The sequence below is a fragment of the Cynocephalus volans genome, chromosome 5, assembly GCF_027409185.1.
Source record: "Cynocephalus volans isolate mCynVol1 chromosome 5, mCynVol1.pri, whole genome shotgun sequence".
NCBI lineage: Eukaryota > Metazoa > Chordata > Mammalia > Dermoptera > Cynocephalidae > Cynocephalus > Cynocephalus volans.
The window spans coordinates 111014678-111036209 of record NC_084464.1 but is presented as its reverse complement, the minus strand read 5'-3'; the positions used below and the strand labels follow the sequence as shown (position 1 = coordinate 111036209).

The window sequence follows — 21532 nt, the reverse complement described above, 5'->3', positions numbered from 1 at the left end:
GTCTATTAAAATGAAAAATATAACCCAGGCTACTAAGAATAGTTTTACAGAGCTGACCAGTTAGCTTACTTGGGAGAGCATGGTACTAATAACAGCAAGGTCAAGGGTTCAGATCCCATACTGGCCACCCGCCAAAAAAAAGAAAAAAAACGGTTTTACAGTAGGGTGGAGTTCTCCCTAACTTAATTGAGGAGGCCCTAAATGTACACACAGAGGAAATATTTATGCTATTGCCACCAGAAGTCTGAAGTATTGAGTTTGACTTTCAGTATGCAGAAGGGCATTGTTGATGACCAGTGTTCATTTGCTGGACTCACATAAGGACCATATTAGGGTTAAACCACTGACAGGTTAAAACCTCTAACCCACAGTGAAGGCACAGTCTAAATCCCGCCTCTTTTCTTAAAAACTCCTCCGGGACAATATGACTCAGCACACACCAAAAGTGGCTATCAGCCACCATGAACAATGCTATAAATCTGCTCTTATTAAATTGTCTGGTTGTCTGTGGAGGTCAACAGGGGGCCAGAGAAAAAGCTTACTGGGTTCATTTAGTTTAGAGATGGCATGATAGAGTCTCTCAGCTTTGTGCCTCTCCCAGCCTGTGAAGTAATTCCACAGGAAGACCTTGAGATAAACTCAGCCATTTCATTCCTAAGGAAAAAGAAAGGGGAAGGGAGAACAAAAAGACATGTTGGAGTAAGAGTGTCATTGATGCTTTATTTACATGCGTCAGCATCTCTTTTACAAACTAGATTACGGTTTTAAATGGAATACACAAGGCAATATCTACAAACACCAAGGAAAGTAAGTACTGCATCTCTATTTCATTTGGAAAGGGAAAGATTCCCAAATCAAACTGGTTTTGATCCTTGAGAAGAAAGGCGGCAGAGTTAATTCTGGCAATATATGGTTAGACAAAATCCTCAGTAAGAATGTAATATGATAGTGTTCGCTATGAAACAAAGGATGAGGTGTTTCAAACCGAAGTATGAACTGCTTGATTCTTAGGTGTTGAATATGGCCATGCACCATATTTAATTCTAGTTTGTATGGGGTATGAGCAAGAAATTGAAACAGATAAGACAGTTTTACAGATACTGTATACAGATTTTTTTTTCCATTCATGCAACTTTTTTTCTTAAAAAAAGTTAAACATGTGAAGCCAAAATGCACAATACATTTTTTTTTTTAATAGTAACTAATTTTTCTGGTCCTCTTTCATATCTGTTTACATTTCCCGTGTACACAATGTGCTAGGACAAGTATACAAGAGAAGACTGATTGCCAGGCAATGAGATAATGTTAGAGGAATAAGTGACCAGACAGTTTTTAAAGCAGCTGCACAAGTATTTCTGGAGTGTGGCAGAGGCCTTGTAACCAATCATTCATCAAAGAAAAATACGTACAAATAAAACTAACACAAGGAAAGAAAATATGCCATTCATTCAAACTGCATATAATGTTACCCACTTAAGATTTAGATCAAATGTAATATACTCTTTTTAGTTACTAGGGCATCTGCTTTAAGATCTTGTTTGACAGACATGATTCCAGAAGAACTTTACTGTCCACTCATAGTACCCTGCCTCCCCCAGTCTCCTGGAGAGGCTGCCTTTTTCGTACCTCTTTACCAGTGATTGCATTTCTACAAAAAATTTGTCTAATTAAAAAAAATTTATGTCTAATCATATGATGTTCCCCAACTACAGCAAGAAAAAGAGAATCAGAGTTCACAGCTGTCGGGGTTTTCTTTTTGCTTGTAGAGAAAAAAGGTAACATTCCAACTGCCCCTTGCCAGCCCTTGGCACCAGCATGTGGAATGGAGGACTTGCTTTTTGAATGCTTTACTCCTGATGGTGTTTTCCAAGAGATTCAAATGTGCCTTATTCTTTAGGTGGGGTTCATTAAGTAGAGGCAAAATCTGTCCCTACCATCCTTATACTGTGTACAAGTTTGGAAGCCACCTGAAATCACACCCTGAGACAGGCATATCTGTCCTGAGTTGTGAGCCATGATGTCCTCTCCTTAGGGTGGGGAAGTAACACACACACTGCTAAAACTCAACAAACACACACCAAGTCTGCCTTGTACCACTTGTGTATACATGATCCTCCCATTAACAGGAAAGACAAACTTCTGAATTTTTTTTAACAATGTGTTTCAGCAATCATTTTATTGCAGAGGATGCAATAGAGGAGACCAAGCTCAAATTCATTCATAGTTCTTGGGATATGCTGAAACTGGCGGGCAGCTCTCACACCAGGACAGCGAAGGCTTGTGCTAAAGCTCTTTTCTAGCTTTGGCAAAAGGTATCAGGTTCTGTGGTCTTGAAGAGAACAGAGCCCAAGAGTGCATGTCATGTTGTCAACATCAGGTACTCTTCTAGTTTCCCATCAAAAAGTAGAAGGCTCCCTAGAGCAGCTTATTTAGAGGCTGAGGGTAGCCCGGGATAGTTCTCATCAGGATTCAAATGTTACAGCTGCCAGGCCCTCTGAGGCTACTAGGTATTCTGCTAAGATTCTCCAAATCAGAAAACTTACTGTTAGGAACCGATGACACTCAGAAGGTGACGCAGTGGCTGACAGTTGGCCCATTCTGAAAGCAGGGTCTCAGGGAGCCTGGTCTCTGTGTGGGCAGCCAGCTGAGGGCAGGGATGCCATGATCTTGGACAGGACTAACCACTTGATTCTTGCCTAATCCTTCTCTTGGGGCTGCTAGGTCTCACGACAATGATGCTGCACTTGACTTTGCCCTTGTCTCAGCTCTCTACAATACTCTACACATAGATGCTGTCTGAGTTATTTAAAAAAGAAAACAAATTCCCCCTCCATCCCTGATCTGTTTTGTGGCAGCCCTGCCCACCTCTGTCCTTCCCTCAGCTGTTTCAGATTAAATTATAATCTGGTTCTAGGACATTTTGTAAGATATTCTGCCTGAAATCCAACAAACATAAGGAAAAAAAGAATGAGATCCCACATGTCTGAATGGAATTCAACATTTTAAAGTTGAGAAACATTGGAGGGTTGCCTTTCTCACTCCCAAAGTAGCTCCCAAGGTCTATAAAACTGCAAAGGCAAGGAGCTATTTCATTAGTTTGCTTATTTCTTTGAACTCAGGAGAGAAAGTCTCAGGGTTCTCACGCTGGAAGCAGTCCATATTCTCCCTTGTATCTGATCTCTCTTCACTCCCTTTCCCCCTGCTCCCCACCAGCTGCTCCCATGCCTCTGCAATCCATCCTCACCCAGGGCAGCACCGCTTAGGGAGACAGAAAGGCAGCCCTCTTTCACTGATACTGGACAGTTCTTTTGTACAGCAGACTACTAAAGAATCACGGAAGTGGCTAGCACTATTATAAAGAAATATAGTAAGCAAGTATGGCTCATTGACAAGCAGACCACATGAATAGAATACATATTTTTAAAAATTATACATACTTTTAAAATGAAGATTATAAACGTGTAGCAGTTTAGAAAAGGTGATATGCTACAGGTCTACTATAACCACAATTGCACAATAATTTACAGATTCAGTAAAAGGCAGGGTGAAATCAACAGGGCTATTGCTCAAACATGACAACCCAAGCAAGGCAGGAGACGTGTGACAATACCAAATGGAACTCTCATTATGCAAAGAGCTGTGATTACCACCAATGTCACCCCAGAGGAGTTATAAAGCAAAGGTATACAAGGGGGCCCCTGGCGGATGGTAGTGGGTGCAGGGGTCAGGTGGAACGTCTGTGTTGGTGCCCACTGCCACGGTGCAAGCATCAGCAAGAACTCAAGCAGGGAAGTCTGTGCTGAAATACTAGCCTGTATTCCTAACGCCCATGCATAAGGTTCCATTTTTGTACTGTACATGATAAAATATATTTATACATTTATATGCCTAATGCTTTTTATGCAAAGAAAAGAGTCTTCATATATCACTTTGGAGAAGTATGCATATGCTGTGCTAATCAGAGCATCATTACACCAGTTTTATATGTACCAAAGGTGTTCCCAACTATTCTGTCTACCAAAGAGGGTAACAAATATAACCACACTTTCCAGGTTGAACAGAAAGCACCTATACAGCACCATAACTTTTTGAAAACAAAATGAAATCCACAGAAGCAGGAAAGTAAAAAAAAAAAAAAGAAAGAAAAAGAAAAACTGCCCTAATCTTGTACTTCCATTGCATCACTTGTACAATGACAACCTAAGCGTATTAAAAAAAAATTAGTTTGTATGCTATTGCCTCTCACTCATACACTTCTAGTGATCAGATTATACACAGCAAGGTGGAAAATAATCAAGGATGTGTATCTAAGAGAACAGTGAAGTTACAACTTCCTTAGCATTGACTTGAGTCTGTTATCTTCACACATTTCTCACTGCAAGCTTAATGCTCACCTGTAAGTTCATTTCTCCTGCAAAGCAAAACAGGACTCCTCTTCTCCCCCCATGTCTTTTCTCTTTAAATCCTTTTGTGGCATTTGGCAATGAGTGGAGAGCTGAACTGATTTCTTTCCTGAAAAGACCCTAGTTTCTAACCAACAGACCAACACTGTTTACCACATTAGCTGAAGCTACTGACAGGAGACCAGGCCCTACTGACCTGGCAGCTGGAGACCAGGTGCTGGGGTCTCTTCCACAGACCACCCTGACTCAAAACTGAGAACACACTGGGTCAAACGCCATGCTCCCCTTGTTTCGCCTACGCATGGTTCAGTTGTGGACGGGTGCGCAAAGCAAACAATTGTGCCATTGTTCAGTTTTTAGAAAAGAATAACTTTCTACCAAACAAAAGAAGAAAGGAAATCCCCCTCTAGTTTATGTAATGTGTTAGCTGATGGAGTTCCATGGGCTCAAGAGCTTGTGATGCCCAAAGCCGGAATGGTAACTGGTACATTTTTCTTCTGTTTTTAAATTTGCCAGGGGAAGGATGGTTACCATTTTAACAGAAAAATACTGCAAGTTAATGCGTGTGAAAAACTCAGAAAGTCAAAGAAGAACAAACACAAGAACGACACTTAAAACATCCCATACACCATTGCAATATTAAAACACCACAGAATTGCCAACGGGGGGCTCAAGGTGTGCTCTGAGCGAGGGTGGGCGGTGCTGAGGGTCCTCCGCTGGCATGTGGCTCGTCACCCCGTACAAGGAAGATTTTGCATACTTTATAGAATTCTGTTCAAGGGTAAGTGCTTCACCCGGAGTAAAGGGCCATTAACAGTCTCTGCTGGGTTAGGAAAATGGTGTGGGATTCACAAAGGTGTTAAGCTGTAAACGGTATCACTGTCCACTTGCTGAGAGCAGATTTGGCAAAGGGTTTTCTCTGTAGGTCTTGTGTCAGTTTGAGGGTCTAGAGGAGAAAAGAAAACCAGAGATTAAGGGCCTTCAAATAGCAACAGTGGGCACCTTGGGGTCGCACTTCATCAGCCTCAGTCTCCTCATTCACCCACCTCAGAGTCCAGGGCATGTGCAGTAAAACTGTTTGGCTACACCAGCATCAAAGGTCTGAAAAGCTGAGGACAAAGCGTGAAGACTACTTACCTTATTTCTTATTTTGTACTTATCACAAGATGCTCTAAAGTTGAAAAGCTCAAAAGAAATGGCATCATTTGTTTTGGGAGATGAAAAAAGAAAGGCAGATTATTGGTGTTTTAGTGGGCCCTTTTAAGTTTGGGATGTCCAAGGTACAGATGGGGCTTAGTGCTAAACTTCTGGACTGAGGAGTTTCCTGGGACATGGGACTTTCATGCTAAAACCAGGAAAGCTGGTCACCCTAAGAACATCAGCTATACTTCTAGGGTTCTCTCCCACTGGCTGTGTGGACAAACAGCTTGCTTACCATCTTTCCCAATAATATCCCAATACCAGGGGAGATGAAATGGCCACTCTCTACAAAAGCTTAATAAGTCTGCACTGCTGGGTGTGGGCAGCCTTAACTTGCCCTACCATAAGTCATCTCTAAGTGGGCTGTCTTAAGAATTTGATTTTTATATTAAAATTTTGCAGAGAAAAACTTGTATGACACACACTTATAGCCAAACAAATCCCCCACATCCCATTAACAATTAACATTACTATTATTTTGCCTCCAACAGTTGTTGATGGAAAAGCACAAAGGAGATCTTCTCAGAGCATCTGAATTTACACAAGTCTTATCAGACTTCATGTGACCACTGAGCCCATAAAAGCTAGAGGATTTTTTAAAAAGCATACTCATAGAGATATAACTAAAGGAAATAACATGACAGGCCTCAAGACAAAATCTTTTGTTCATGGAGAGTGTTGGCTGTCATGGCAGTAAAAATATGGCTCTAGGACAAGAAATGGATATAAAAAGTGGTAATGAAGCAACACAAACTCATGATCTTCTCACCAGACAAGGTGAGTAAGTAATGAAAAATGTACCAATAAGCTGACACACACGAACGCATCACAATGTCTGCTGCTCCTCCCTCTAGAGGACGTACCATACGTTCATCCGCAATTTTCACAAGTATACTTGTGACTTCAATCTCTTCTGTGACTCAGTTTTTGCTGGCAATCTTATCCATCACTACTGATATTTGCAAACACAGGACTTGGTATTTATAATAATACATATCCATGGTCATATTTACCCTTCTTATAGCTCCAAATAGAAGAATTTAGGTTGTTTTACTGGAGGCAAAGATAATAAAGCAGGAAAAGAACGTCTTTTCTTCTCACCTATCTCTAGTATTTAGTTACCTTGGCTGATGGTTTTTGTAAAGCAAAATTATCTTAAACTATAAAACAGTGGCTTGCTGATTTCAGAGGGAGAAAAAGCTAAAGTACACACCAGATCTCAGAATCTATGAGGAATTTTACCTGGTAGAGCTAATGCTAGTCCAGCTACTCTATTTGGATCCCAGAAGCATGAACGGACAGGGGCTCTGATACAGTCCTTTGGAAGGAGATTTGGTTTTCTCTTTGACAATAACTCTTAATAAACCATAATCTAACATCGCTATGCAATTAGTCATCAGGGGACTATGGTCCCCAAGTCCTGATCCTGACTTACTGTTAAGTGCCAAGGGAGAAGTTGTAAAGTATTACCTAATTCGGACCCCCTCCCCCAGTTCCCTTTGGTGTTAATTATTCAGCCACGGAAACCAGTGCATAATGGGAAGGTGACACACTTCATTCCCCAAGTACAGAGGCAGCACATGCAGCTTGCTCTAATGCTGGGACTGGGCCAACATAGGAGGGAAGGAGACACAGGGTACCCATAAACCCCCAACATGGCATCATGCTAAGTAGAACAGGCTGTCAGCCCTAAAACCAGGGGCAGGGGGCCCACATGGGGCAGTCTAAAGCAACAACCAACAACAATTTCCAGGCCAAAAACCCATTCCCTCAACAAAAGGCCCAGAATCTTTAGGGAACTTCATCATTAAAAAGGAGATGCACTAATCATCACTCTTTCCCTTTCTGCAGAATGGGGCTGGGGCCACCTGTTACACTATGTCCTGGAACTTCCTCCAAGGTCTCCCAGGCAAGGCCCTCTAAGGGACACCTGCTCAGGAAACTGCCTCTGTGCCTATAGGCTGAGTTGGCAGAAGCCCAGGCCCAGACCGAGAGGCAGCTCTTACAGAGGACAAATTTAATGTAGAAACTCCCACTCCACAGAACAGAAAGGCAACTACTTATCTCTGTGATAGAAGGAAAACTGATTGTAAAATATTGTGAAAACATAAAAGAATCACATAAATACAAGCATCCTTCTAAGAGGAACACCAGAATCACCATTCATGAAGACGACCAAGGTAATAAAAATAATCATAAGGAAAGCAACGACTAATCCGTCTTAGACTTTTAATGGCTCTTTTGTAGCTCAGTGTTTACACGTTTATCTGACTCAACCATGGACAGCAAGAGTAGACGGAGCACATTAAATGATGAAACCAGCCACTCAGCGAGGGATTCAAGGATACTTAGCTGGCGTGCAAGTTTCATGGGTTTTAAGGAAACTCATATCATTCTTACATTGTTTAAAGCATGACATTTTAGTTCACTGCGAGGTTTACATGTACTTGTTGATGCCCTTCTAGTTGAAAACACATCAGATTAAGCATAATTTTTAGAAGGAAAAAGGAAGCATATAGCTGATGAAATTACAGCTGTCACTTCATACTTACCAGGCAATATGCCAATTAACAATACATTTTAAAATATTGTCCTGTTCCATCAGTGACTTTTTTTTTTATTTGGACTGGTAAGGGGATTGCAAACCTCGGCTTGGTGTCGTCCACACCACGCTCAGCCAGTGAGTGCACCGGCCATCCCTATATAGGATCCGAACCCGCGGCCTCGGTGCTAACCACACTGCACTCACCTGAGTGAGCCACGGGGCCAGCCCCCATCAGTGACTTTTATTAATAGGGAGAAGATACTCTCTTCTCCCTCCCTGCCCAATAAATAAGTTTGAAATCAGACTGTTGATGCAAAGAAAATGAAATGGAGAGACCAAATAAATGATGAGGCTCATTCTAAAAATATCCGTAGATGCTGTCATCTGGTCTCTGGTGAGAGCAAGTCCCTCTATAATCTTGGCATCTATAGGGAAGACAAGTTTCTGCCTAATTATCACCACTAACTCACATGATGTTCTAAGAAAGGGAAATGCCTCCAAAAACTCTACACAAAACATAACAACCCCAATGAACTTTAATCTGGGAATAAAACATAAATGTTCCTACTACTATCCTCCCACAACTTCCACTGTGACTTTTCAGTAGCATTTTTATCTTCCTGGCAGAAAAGAAAGGAACAAGACCCCAAGACTAAATATGACATGAAAGGAAAAAAGAGAGCAGGATGAAACTGTCACACCCACAAATCTATGAAAGTTATCAACCGTTTTCTGACCTACAACTAAAAGATGTTCAGAAGAAATGCTGCCTGAAAAAAAAATTAAAATGGAACACTTTCCTTACTGTTTAAAAATAAAAATAAAAATAATTTAAGTCAAACTTGTAATCCCTGGGGCAGGCTGGGGACTAAATATGAAACATTTAGGATAGAGAAGGAATTGATGTTCACTCACTCCACCAGGAAGCCTCACATGGAGGTATGGGTTTCAGAGTTGGAATGTTTCCACCAAGTATGAGCAAAGAAACCTGCCAGCCCCCATCTCTGTTTCACTCCCAGAAGGACTTCAGGGACATCCAATTTGGCATGAGCCACGGTCACCTGAAGCATCCTTCAAGGCTTTTGTAGTTGGTGTTATCCTGAGGGGGGAGAAAACCATCTCTGCAGGTCCTGGGGTAGGCAGCCACATCTAATTTTGGAGAACCAAAATGGCAGCAGTTCCCTTCGAGTTCATCTTCACAGGCAAAACATCACGTGGCTCAGGAAAACATGCAAATGAGCACAACACGCTGGCTTAATTTCATCATTTTTAAATGTCTTCTGGGTTGGTACAGGTGAGGAAGAGTACTTAAGAGAAGTTTGTGAAAACCGGCCTGATGGTCATGGATGGCAGAGGCCTGACTGATGGAAATCCAGCCCTCACCTGCCATGCTGGCCAAACAGTGCCTTCCTCCAGGTTTGTCAGAAAGGAGGAAGTGGGAGGTGCAGCTCTGTAAAAATCCATGTTGGTAAATGCTGTCAACTTGCCATTTTAGGCACTGAACAATTTATGAGGGAAACAGAACATGTATGTAAGTTTTAGCCAGGCTGGAGGCCAGATTTGTATTCAGTTGAGGAGCATCCCTCAAGGAAAGCCAAATTTCCAGGAAACCCAGCCCAGAGGCTCTGGTACCTTCTACTTGGCATGTAAATACTTATTGAGAAGGTGAAGATGTTATAGGAAAGCTTAGATGAGAAACTTTTAATAGCAAAGGTGATGCTCAGGATGATACCGGAAAGGTACTCAACTATACACACTACTTAAAAAAATTTTTTTTAAAAAGTTTAGTTTGTGTAAAAGAAAAGCTTGACTTGTGTGAGTACTGCTTTGTGCTACCGTCCAGTAATTCCTAGGCTTTTTCAAGGTGTCAAGATGCAGCCTGTTTGTGAAGGCTGGTGACAGGCCCCTCAAGAGCCTTTACCTCCAGGACACTTCAAAGCCTGGACCTAGCCTGGTCTGCCCTTTCAGCCAGCCTGTATGCTGTGCTGATAAGACCCAAGGGAAAAACGAGGAGAGAAGTGGCCATCCTACCCCAGCACTTCACAGCTGAGGAACAAAGCGCTGGGGGCACTTGCAGAGAGGCACCTACAAAGTTGCTTAAACTTTAGGAACTACTGATGACTAAAATAAGTTTAGGTTAAGAATGTCTTATCTGCCTTTACAATGGGGCAAGGATTACGTTAACTAATATTGTGTATCCAGAGTTGACTATGGAGACTGACATGGTAGAAGTAAGATAGGTATAGCTTTACTGTCAACAGCAAAGTTGCAGAGATATCTTATTTTCTTAAGATTCTTAGATTTTCAAACTACATAGAGTAAGTAGTAAAGTTTTGGATTATGTTCATTTAAAAAACCATTTTTAAGGCAAAAAGCCTTTAAGGGGCAGTTGAATCCTCTCTGAACTCATGGTTATTTAACCTTAATTATAATATCCAAAAATCTTAGCTGGCAAAGACCCGTGAGATCAAGTTCCACCATCCTCATCCTCACTGTATCTCCGCTGCTACTGCTAGAACCAAAGCCTCTGCTTGTCTGATGGGTCAGGGTCAGTAACACTGTCTGGATGGCTCTTCTCCCCACCTCTGTGACTCACAAATACATTCAGCCAGCTCCTCCAGCCCGACCTTCCCTAGGCTGCCCTCTGCTGAACTCCTATGCCACTCACCTGACACCTAACCATAGTGCCTGGAATGGCTATTTTTTCACAGATTTTGAGCTCCCAATATGTTGAACTCCTTGAAAGCAGAGCAAAGTCTTCAAATCAAATGCTTAATGGAACACCATATAGTGCTGTCTTAGATATGGTATTTGCCCTCAAGCAGCATATATTCCAGCGAGGGAAACAATGTTTTCTTCCTGTCCTAAGTAGCCTGGAAAGTTGAAAGTACAAAATAGGAACATGGTAAATGCTGGCTGAATAAACAAATGAACCATGCTGCTGGAAGAGCCCTCTCTTCCTCTCTGCCAGTTTGAATAGCCAGCATCCTTTTACTGCTACTGCTTCCATGACCTGCTCACATTTGCCAAGAATTAGTCTTATCTGAGTCCAGGCAGAATTTATCGCTTGTGGGGCAAGACCCAGGATTTGTAATGTTTTGGGGGGAAGACGGTTTCTGATTATTAAGTTTCTAAATCTATTTCTTATAAGATGAAATCAATATAAGGCACAAAATTTTTACATTCAACTAATTCTCAAGAATTTACCTTCTCCCATCTTTTCTGCACATATACATCCTTTATCACCAGCCCCCAAATTAAGTCTTACTATTCTAAGTGTCAACTTGCTGTCATTAATAAAGTGACTCACCATTTAAAAACAAAAGGGAACTGTAGTCCAGGAGGAATTGCTTAGAGCCATCAACCATGACCTGCATATCACAATGTTGATGTTTGCTGGGTGTGACCCTATCCTGCATGACTCTTCACTGCATTTACTGGGGTGTGGGGTGTGTGTGGTGGAGGTGAGGGGATGAATGATGAGTGTGTGCAGGCTGGGGTGCTCTAGATCACTTGAGGGTGGGCAGAAGAAGTGTAAGTGTAATCAAAAGTCCATCTAAGGGTTCAGCTTCCAGGTACAGAAGAAAGGGGTCTCCAAATTCCTCTTTCACTGCTTTAGATATATAAGGTTTGCAGAGACAATCTAATTTTCCCAAGTGATTCTGAAATTGAACTTTGAGTTTCACAAAGAGTACAAAAAACTCATCCATCTGTAAGGTATGACCAGGACATACACGTGACACAGATGATGGCCAAGAAGCGACCATTACACCGGTGCAACAGAGGAGAGAAACCAAGAGGGAACTTAAAGGAGACACTCTAGGGTGGCTCCAAGACTGAGAAAGAAAAAGGATTGTCCTGAGGTCAGTCTGGCCAGGTGTGCAGATTCTAGGAATGGGGTCAATCCACATTTGTGTGGCCCTCATCTCACTGCTTGGCATGCACGTGCACCGTAGCTCTAGCCTTCTCTTTCTGGCCACTGATTTCCCCTGAGGAATCAAATCAAATATTCCACACAGACATGAATACCTTTTTTTTTTTTTTTAAATCTTACAGCCCAGACTTCTTTCATCAGAGAAAAAGAAAGGGAGAAGGAGAGGAGAGGAAAGGGAGAGAGAGAAGACACACCAACAACATGCAAACCTTCAATCAAATCAAGACTGGCAATTAAAATTTTATCCTTCAGAAACACTAGAATTACCCTCTGAGACTTCATGACTAAGTGATTCCCATCCTAAAATAAGTGAATATCATGGATTTTAGCAAAAAAGAGGTTATAAGAAAAAAAAAAAAAAAGAAAAGAAAATCTACAGTTAGAGTACGGTCCACATCTATTACTGGGAGAAGAAAAAAAACCAAACACCTGCAACCCAGTGCCCAGTGGCTCTTTACAGAATGGCAGTCCCAGGTTTGACTGCTGCTGCTTTAGGAAGAAAGCATTTAGAGAAGAATAGTCTATTTTCTTTGGGTTTTTACCAACTTAGAGTTGAAAGAGATCTTAAAGGTACAGTGACTATATTTTCTGAACCCCAAATTGTGTCACATTTGTCAAAAAGAAGTAAACCACCAGCTTTTGCAAGATCGAAGGCCACACAGCTGCCAGCATCATGCTGTTCTGTGGCAGTCTTCCTGCTCCCAGGAAAGCCCTAGGAAGGACTGGAACAACTCTTTATGTGTCTGAGTGGCTGGGATGGAAGGCAAAGGTCAGATTTCCACAACATGAGAGGTTCAGGCGAGGCAGCATGAAAAGGGGCAGGGTGAGGCTTTTCCCTCTGTGACTGGCTACTGGCCCCTGACGATACTGACAGGTACCCACCCTAAAGATAGCGGAAGCCGGACAAGCGAGGACTTCTCAGGCAATCCTTTAAGGATGCCAATGGAACACTCTGGGTACCACATACAAATCTCCTCATGCCAACTGTGGCAGTAGTTCCCTTTGTTGGTGGGAAAAAACAGCCTCTCTAATGGGTACCCCCAAATTGGTAGGCAGGACTTCTAAGGGACATCAACTCCAGGAACCAAAGGTTTCACACAACAGGCAATTGCTATACCTTTTTAATGAAAAGAAACTTGGTTGTTTCTAGTTTATTGAGGAAAGTAGTCACTCTTTCTGCCAATAGTGTAAGACTGGTTTGGCTGCTTCCTATACTCTGTATTAACCTCTGGAGCCATTTTAAATCACAATAAACATTAAATAGGTTTTTAAAAAGGTGCCAAAAGACATTAGCTTATATTAGAGCTAGTACTTACAAGAGTTCTGCAAGGTAAGTTTTAGTTTTAACCCCATTTTACAGATAAGCAAACTGAGACTGAGTGACAATGACTGCCATGAAAATGGCAGCCTTTTACAACTCCCACAGCTCCTCTGTCATACCACAGGACCTCGTTTAACTCATAGTGGACTGCAGAGAAGGCCTTTTTTTTTTTTTTAAACCCACAGCTCCCCTTAGAGCAGAGCCCCAGGGATAGTGTGCTGAAGTGGGAGGCTGGCTCATGTCCAACTGTGATGAACTAACCAGCTCTAGAAATCAAACATGAACTCAAGCAAGTGACCTGTGGGATATTTAAAAGAAACCAGCATCTGGACTCAGCCTGAACTCTCTGGTCTATTAATATGGAGCTCTTGAGTAGCAGGGTCTGCATTTTTATCCCCCAAAGATAAATGTGATAAAGGAATAGAACCCATGAAAGTAGGGTTGTCCCAAAAAACCAGGCACGTAAGGTCGCCACACCACATGGGGCCTTTGCTCCAGCCTTGCATGTAGGGGAGACTTTTACTCTGACATATGGTCACAACCACTGCCACCACTTTCTCAACCAGTCCATACACTCCTCGAGGGGGAAGACCCTATTTTATTCACCTCTATTCCCTGTGTCTAGCTGGCACTCAATACATGAGCTTTGCTTAATGAATTCATGCGTTTCTTGAGCATGTTTACCAACACAGGGTCTACCACTTTGCCAGGGAGCTGACTCATCCATGGGTAGAACCCACTCCATGGCTAAGAAACGCTTGATATCTGACAATGGCATGCAAAACACTCAGCAAGAATGGGGAGGAATAGGGCAAAAGATCCACAGTCCTCAAGGGAGCTAAAGACCTTTCAGCCACACTCTATGGCAGGACTTTTCAAGGGGGTTCCTTGGAATTCTGGTCCTATAGCTTCTTGAAGAAAAAGGATTTGATTCAAGATATCAAATAAATTTAGGAAACAATGCATAACATAATGGCCTACCCAAGAAGTTGATGTGTAATTAACTTTTAAGGCTCTGAGAAGTCCTGCTGGAAATACCCAATTTCTCCATTTAACGTGGCATTTCCTAAACTTATTTGACCAATGAATCCATTTCCTACTTCACACCCATGAATATCTTGAGGATCTTGTATTTTAGGAAACATTTTGAGAAACAATGACCTATAGGACTTCTAAATACTAATTTGTAAAACAAGTATTTAATTCATTTTAGTTTCTGAAAGCTTAAACTTCAAACAACTTGGTTGATGGGGGAAAGCAATGCTTTGAAATCAAACGAACACAACAAAACCAGAGTGAAGTGGGTGGTATCTCTTGCTTACCAGAACTCTGCAAGATAAATTTTAATTTTAACCCCATTTTACAAATAAGCAAACTGAGGTGGAGAACCTCCATCTTGTAAGGAAAATCTAATAAACATGTGTCTCCAAACCGGGGAAGAGAACGCAGTCAGCAAACATCCTCCCACCTGCCCCAGAGCCAAGGAGGACCTCTGGCAGGCATTCTCTCCAGTGATGGCATAGAAGTAGATCCCAACAAGCCCCTTTCTCCTATCTCCATGTAAAAAGGTAAGCCTGTGAGCCCTGGGGGAAGACTCTAGTTATAGAAAACATTTACAAGATGCTGACTGCTGAGCATTATGAACACTCTAAAAAGAAGCATTTAATGGGAGCTTAAAGTTTCCAAGAACTACAAGTATTAATTCTGGTGGTTTCTGCCTCATTTATCTATGTTCCACATAAGCTCTATGACCAAAAGAGACCTTTCAGAAAGCCCATTATAAATGCAACTGCTTGAAGCAGGAGCTACTCAGGCTCTGTCCCCATGTTTAGCAGGCTGGCCAGAAGTGAGCACAGGTACATTATAAATCCAACAGGCCCAGGAAGAGCTGGATGTTACTGCTTTCCAAGGAAAAATAACATATATAGGGAGTACACCAGCCTCTGCAAAGAAAACTGCCTTTTGTGGCTGTATCAATTTTCCTTTATTGTCATCAACACTAAAAAGATCCTGACAGTAATTCTCTCCATGAATGACAGTTCAGACTTAGAGCTTTTCAAAAAGGTAAGAATAAAGATTCCTGCAGATGAAGAATTCCTCAGACTGATATACTGTAACAGTCACAAGTGCAAATAACAGAATGCATTCTCCATGCAATACATAACAGATTCATATTTACCACTCATTATATTCCCTAAAACAGAAATACTTACATCAAGAAAAAACATGGCATAGATAGCCTATGTTACCTGTATTTGGTTATTCTTAGTCCTATACCCCAACATAAATTTTAAAGACATAATACAATCACAGCATTCAAACATAAGTCAAATAAACATCCAAGATTTACTCCTTTTGGAAAGTAGCTAACATATAAATTTTAAATGGCTTCCAACACTTGAGCCTGCTGTCTCCACCTGAGTATACCACTATTTCTTTGTCGTTCCATATCATCACATATCACCTCACCAGGGCCATTTCACAGACATAATGTTAGGTTTCAAGTTTAAAATTATACATACTTTGCACCTTTAAAACTCTATGATTCTGTCTTCTGACAGCTGAGAATCCTAATACCTCTAAGAGATTCATTAGTGATTGTGACCAGTGGCAGAAACAGGAAGAGAACTACCCCTCCCCTCTCCACACGTAGGCTTTTCCTGGTGGATGTTTTCCAATCGTTATCATAAAGTACTTTAAACACAAAACTAAATACTGGGCTGGTCCCTAATGGGTCTCCAAATGCCAAAAGATAAAGATGAATGAAAGGGCTTGTGAATTTAGGCATCTTTTGACATCAAAACTAGGATGAGACTGAAACTGCTTTCCCACTGAGAGGACACAAGGGTCAAATTCAAAAGGGCTTACTGGAGGCTTGGGCTTGCAGACACCACCCCAGCTCATGACTATCTCTGTATGTGCAGGTGCAAGCTTTATGAGCACCTGAGAGAAGACAGTCCCATTCATACCCCAGTAGCTGGCACTTATAAACTGGTATGGCTATTTTTTCTTTTCCAGACAGACCCATAGGTTCAAAGGATTTTACACATGGTCTAAAATGAAAGACGTGTGAAACACCCAGCCCTCCAGAGAGGCATCTTACTACAACTCCCAGAAAGACTGGTTGTCAACTGGACAGAACTGCTCTGTTAACGACACAGAGAGGCTCTGGTGCAGGGCCATGTAACATTCTATTAGTAAGCCAAGCAGTTAGTCCAGAGAAATACTTAAAAATAGCCAAACCAAGAAAGTCATTTCCAACTTGTGGGAAGCTGAGGCACTTAATTTGAGAGAAGTGAGATGTGAGATTCTGACCTCAAGCCTATTGTGTGAATTTAGGAGAGTCTTCAATAAAGTGACAACCACAAGTTAAGTAAAAAATACACTTCAGGCCACATATGCTCCTGGCTGTTTAGAGGAACAATTTATTCCAAGGCAAAATGGAAATCCTAAACCCAGAAACCAGACTCCTTCACAGCTCCCCATGTCCTTAGGATGCTACTTCCCTTCGGTATGACCACAGAGCTTCTGGGAAAATTTGGTGACTCTTCATCTTTAACTGAAAAATAAACTCCCCCAAAATGTTCTGAGGAAAAGATGACCCTACGGTTCCATTAGAGCATAATAAGGAAATGCATTATTCCCAAGGTAGTAATTTATTTAAATCTCCTTTCAAAGATTTTTGCACAATCTTTTAGAATTACATATACACAAGAAAGGTCTGCTATTCAACTAAAAGGGAAACAAAACTACACTTGAGAAACTCGACAAAAATTGATAGTACATTTCCTTCTGAACTCATTCTTTCCAACAAACTAGAAAGTGGCCTCCTTACAATTACACTCAAATTAAAACTTGTTTCTTAAAGGAAGACAAACGATTTATTCTTATAAAAGCAAAATATCTAAATTTCTAAAGTCAAATCTCCACCAGTCTCAGTTCTGATATGACACTGAACTGGCTGTCATGGAAGTACTGTCACCCTAATTAGCTTCCATTACAGTCTTTTTTACCATCTCAAGGGCTATTAAATAACAGAAAACAGACGTCTGAGTTCCATTAGGGGTCTGTGTATGCCTGGGAAGGCTGAGAAGCTTTAACATTACAACCCTCTTGACATTCCCCTTTCTACATCTATCCATGAGCTGGAGGGAGCTCACCATAGGAGACCCTTGTAATTCCTTCACCATGGCAGAGAGTTAAACAAGGCTCAAGGCTCAAGTTTTTTGGCTTTGAATTCCATTTCTCTTTCACATTACTTGAAGGGTGTAAGCAGCTTGCTGAGATAGAAACAAACAGAAAGGAGCTGAGGCACAGAACAGAGCCCATTACAGGGGGGTGTCTGGGGTGCAAACCCATTGGCAGAAGATTCCAGTGTTCATCTTACTTCTTGAGGAAGAGAGTTTCAAGGCAAACTTGTCTATTATCTGCTATTGTGGCTCTGGTTCAGAGCATTTCCCATTTTTTTACCATCTAGAGAAAATTAGGAGCTACTATGGTTCAAGCCGTTTAAGAAATATGGATTCCAGCTGTGTGACCCTGCACAAACTACTTAACCTCTCTGAACTCCCTGCTTGCTCATATGTCAGTATACCTAATTGCACCGTACATATTTCAGCTCAGTGTAGTTTTTAAAGCACTTTTGTGTACTTTAGTTCATTTAATTCTTACAATAACCATGTGAAGTTAACAGGCTATTATCCTCATTTTATAAAACTGTAAATTGAGACTCATAGTAAACAACACACCCACAATGGTAGCTGTAAAGGGGTGGAAGTGGGACTGAACCCTTAACTCCTGATTCTAATCAAATGTTTTCCTTGCCAAATCACACTCACTGCCTGATCTTTCTGGTTCCAACAGCATTAAAATATCACAATTTAATAAAAAAATCTCTGTCATCACTCACAAGTCATATCACAGTTTGAAACCTGACATCACTTATAAGTTGGAGAACAAGGAGCTCCCTCATATAAAAACTTGTGTTTTCAACTTAATTCCTTTTTTTTTTTTTTTTTTTTTTTTTAAAATATGTGTAGATCCTGAGTGCTAACTAATAAAGATGCTTAGTATTACAGTGAAGAATAATCTAACAGATCTTGCTTCTGGTGGAAATACTCAGTCCAGAAATGCACATTCTACAGTTTAAGGAGAAGTACCTGTAAATAGTATACACTGTAACACCAAAGACTGACAAAGGCAGCACTGCACCTGAGAGTCTCTCTAAGGGAGTCCTTTGGCCGGGGTTCTTGATCTTGAAGTATGACCTAAGCTTCCCCTTCCTCCCCTTCCTTCTATTCCCCTCCATTCATCCATCGAGTAGGGGGACCTGTGTCACAGGTCAGCAAGAATGACAGGACACAAAGAAGAATGAACTCTCTGAATGTGTGTGTGTTCTTTTTACTGGCAGTAAAATTTCTGAACTGTCACCAAACTATGGGGAGGGGTAACTGACAGCCCTATTTGGTTTGCAGGTACAACTTTGAGATGAACTGGCTGGGAGCGACATTACTGGGTACCGCTGCTCCATGGCTCTCAATGTGGAGCAAAGTTCAAAGTAAAGAGAAAAAGGCTTCCGTTGCTCCCCCATCATCCCCGACTTGTTATTTGTATGCATAGCATTGGGCACTGACCTGCTTTGCCCACTTCCCCTTTCCTCAGTGATCCTTCAGCCTGGCACCCAGCTCTGAGATGAGGCTTGCTTAGCACCAGTGAAGTTCCCCACGTTCAAACCAACAACGTTCTGTGTAGAGATAAGGGAATCAAAGTTAAAATCCAACCCATCAGCATCCATGAGTTCACTACGGATAATGGACTCCATGTCACATTCCAAGCTCCCATTGAACATGTCCAGGTCCAAGTCGCTGGGGAACTTCTCATGGCCCATGACAGGAAGGTTTGCACTAGTTGAGTACAAGGAGGAGCCTGAGAGAGAGTCCGAGAGGGTTTGCATAGACTGGCTGACAGGAGACTGCTGCTGGTGTTTGGCTGACCCAAGGCTGCTGGAGTCACTCAAGCCCATGTTGCTGACAGAATTTGACAAGGCACGGCTGCCACCGAGAGCGCCCTGGGTTTGGTGCTGGTGGTGGAGCAAGTTCTGATTGACCAAACTCCCCTGATTAGGCTGGGCAGCAAAGGACATCATTGGGTCACTGCGAAGCATCACGTTCCGGCGGGAGTTCTGGGCAGACACAGCAGTGCTGGCCTGAGACATCAAGGGGTCCGACTGGGTCATCATGACATCGCTGTGGCTGAGCGAGTCCGAAGTAAGCAGGTCCTGGAGTGTCTGGTTGCCATAGTGTGACATGGAAGAGAAGGTGGCTGGCTTATTCTCTTGGATAGTCTGCATGGGAGACTGGCGCAAGGAGTTCAGAGATGAGGGTCCAAACACCGTGCTGTTAAAGGAGCTGGTTGGAGAGCCCAGGCCAGAGCCCTTGGTGGTGTACGGGAAGCTAGAGCTCCGCTGCATGAGCCCCCCAGTGGGCGAAGGCTGGGACGATGGGAGAGTGATATTATCCAGCAAGTCGTCCATGAGGTTGTCAGCCAGTCCATCATTCAGATTCATGGTGCCTGCCATGTCGGTCAGCCGTGGCAGCTCCACGGTGCACGGCTTGCTGACTGAGGGCGATAGGCTGGCTGAGCTGCTGTAGAGCATGGGGGAGAGCGGTGCATCGTCGTCCTGGACATCATCCAACTCTGTGCTTGCCAGGATGGGTGACAGGCGGCCACTGACTGTGCTGGCATTGGAATTTGTACGCGAACGAAAGTCCGTCCACGCATCCAGCTCATCACTGCTGCGTGACGTGGGGCTGCCAGGCCACTTTGACAGCTGGGAAGGACTGTCATCAGCTGACTCTGGGGCTGTCTGCAAGGCTGCCTTCTTCTTGGTTGCACGGCCCCGGCTCTTGGTATACTTGTTGCTGTTGTCCATGGAGACAGCCCGTCGTCGGGGTGCCTTCCCACTCTTCCCCCCATCAGGGTTGATGATCCACCAAGAGCTCTTGCCAGTCCCCTCATTCTGGACCCGCATGAATCGACTGTGCAATGACAGGTTGTGTCGAATAGAATTCTGCAGAGAAAAGGGAAAATGCAGAACATGAGCCAGAATGGTCCAAAACTGAGCACTCAGAAGAAATACTTAACTGGACGACTCATTCTGAAAAGCCTCCTCAATTTCAAAGGCTAAAAGAAAAAAGAAATGAATTAAAAAAGACAAACACCTGCATGACCCTCCTTGACTTGCAATAAAACAATAACATGTTAAATGCCAGGTTTCGTACTGAGGAGGTGGGGATATGGTTTCATATCCAGGAGAAGTGTATAAGCTCACTGACATTGTTTTTCCCAAATTCCTAAGTTTTATTGTCTTTCCTGTAATTACATTTCCTACACTGAATTTCACACTTGCCATCTATTACCACACCACTCCCTCCCCCTTACTTTGCAACAAACCTCCCTTGCTCTCTGAGGGGCTATTTTATTCTCTTATGGTCCCCTCCTCCACTAGTATAGAGGCAGCATCTACCTTTTCTTAACTACTTCTAGTAACTCAGAAATGGTGTGAATTTTTTTACCTATCCTTTCTAAGATTCCATCTTGTCCTGCCACAATTTCATGCCTTATTATATAACATTTGGCAGATATGAGAAAAAAAATGGTAGAGCAAGTTTTACTGGGTTTATAAAAGAAGTAGGCAAGTCTCTTATTCAGAATAATTTAAATTATTTATATAGATACAATGGGCTGAGCATAGTAACTTTGTTCCAAAGAGTACAGTATGAAAACGGGAAAAAAGAGTAACTTTACAGTGGAGAAACCTGACAAACACTGTTTCAGCTGGGTGATCAAGGTCAACATCAACAGAGATAAGCCATGTTCATAGTATGCATCCTTGATATGACATGATGTAAACGGTACGTTCTTCTGTGGTCTGCCTTCCAAAACCCATAACCCCCAGTCTAATCATGTGAAAAACAACAGACAAATCCCAATTAAGGGACATTTACAAAATGCCTGTTGAGTACTCCTCAAATGTCACAGCCAAGAGGAAACTAAGGAGCATGATAGCTAAATGTAATATGGTGTGCAGAACAGAAAAAGTCATTAGGTCATAATGAAGGAAATCTGAA

The 21532-nt window shown here is 42.3% G+C and overlaps 1 protein-coding gene across 3 annotated transcripts in view; it reads right to left on the bottom strand.

The window, feature by feature from the left end:
* Window positions 1–700: 700 nt before the first annotated feature.
* FOXO3 (forkhead box O3) overlaps window positions 701–21532 on the bottom strand; it is a 126629-nt gene continuing 105797 nt past the window's right edge. For all 3 annotated transcript variants that reach the window (XM_063096404.1, XM_063096403.1, XM_063096405.1), the window contains 2 exons: window positions 19037–20472; window positions 701–5349 (listed from right to left, as the gene is read on the bottom strand). In XM_063096404.1, coding sequence (XP_062952474.1) covers window positions 19072–20472 — 1401 coding nt within the window. In that variant the 3' untranslated portion in view covers window positions 701–5349; window positions 19037–19071. The remainder of the gene's footprint in view (window positions 5350–19036; window positions 20473–21532) is intronic.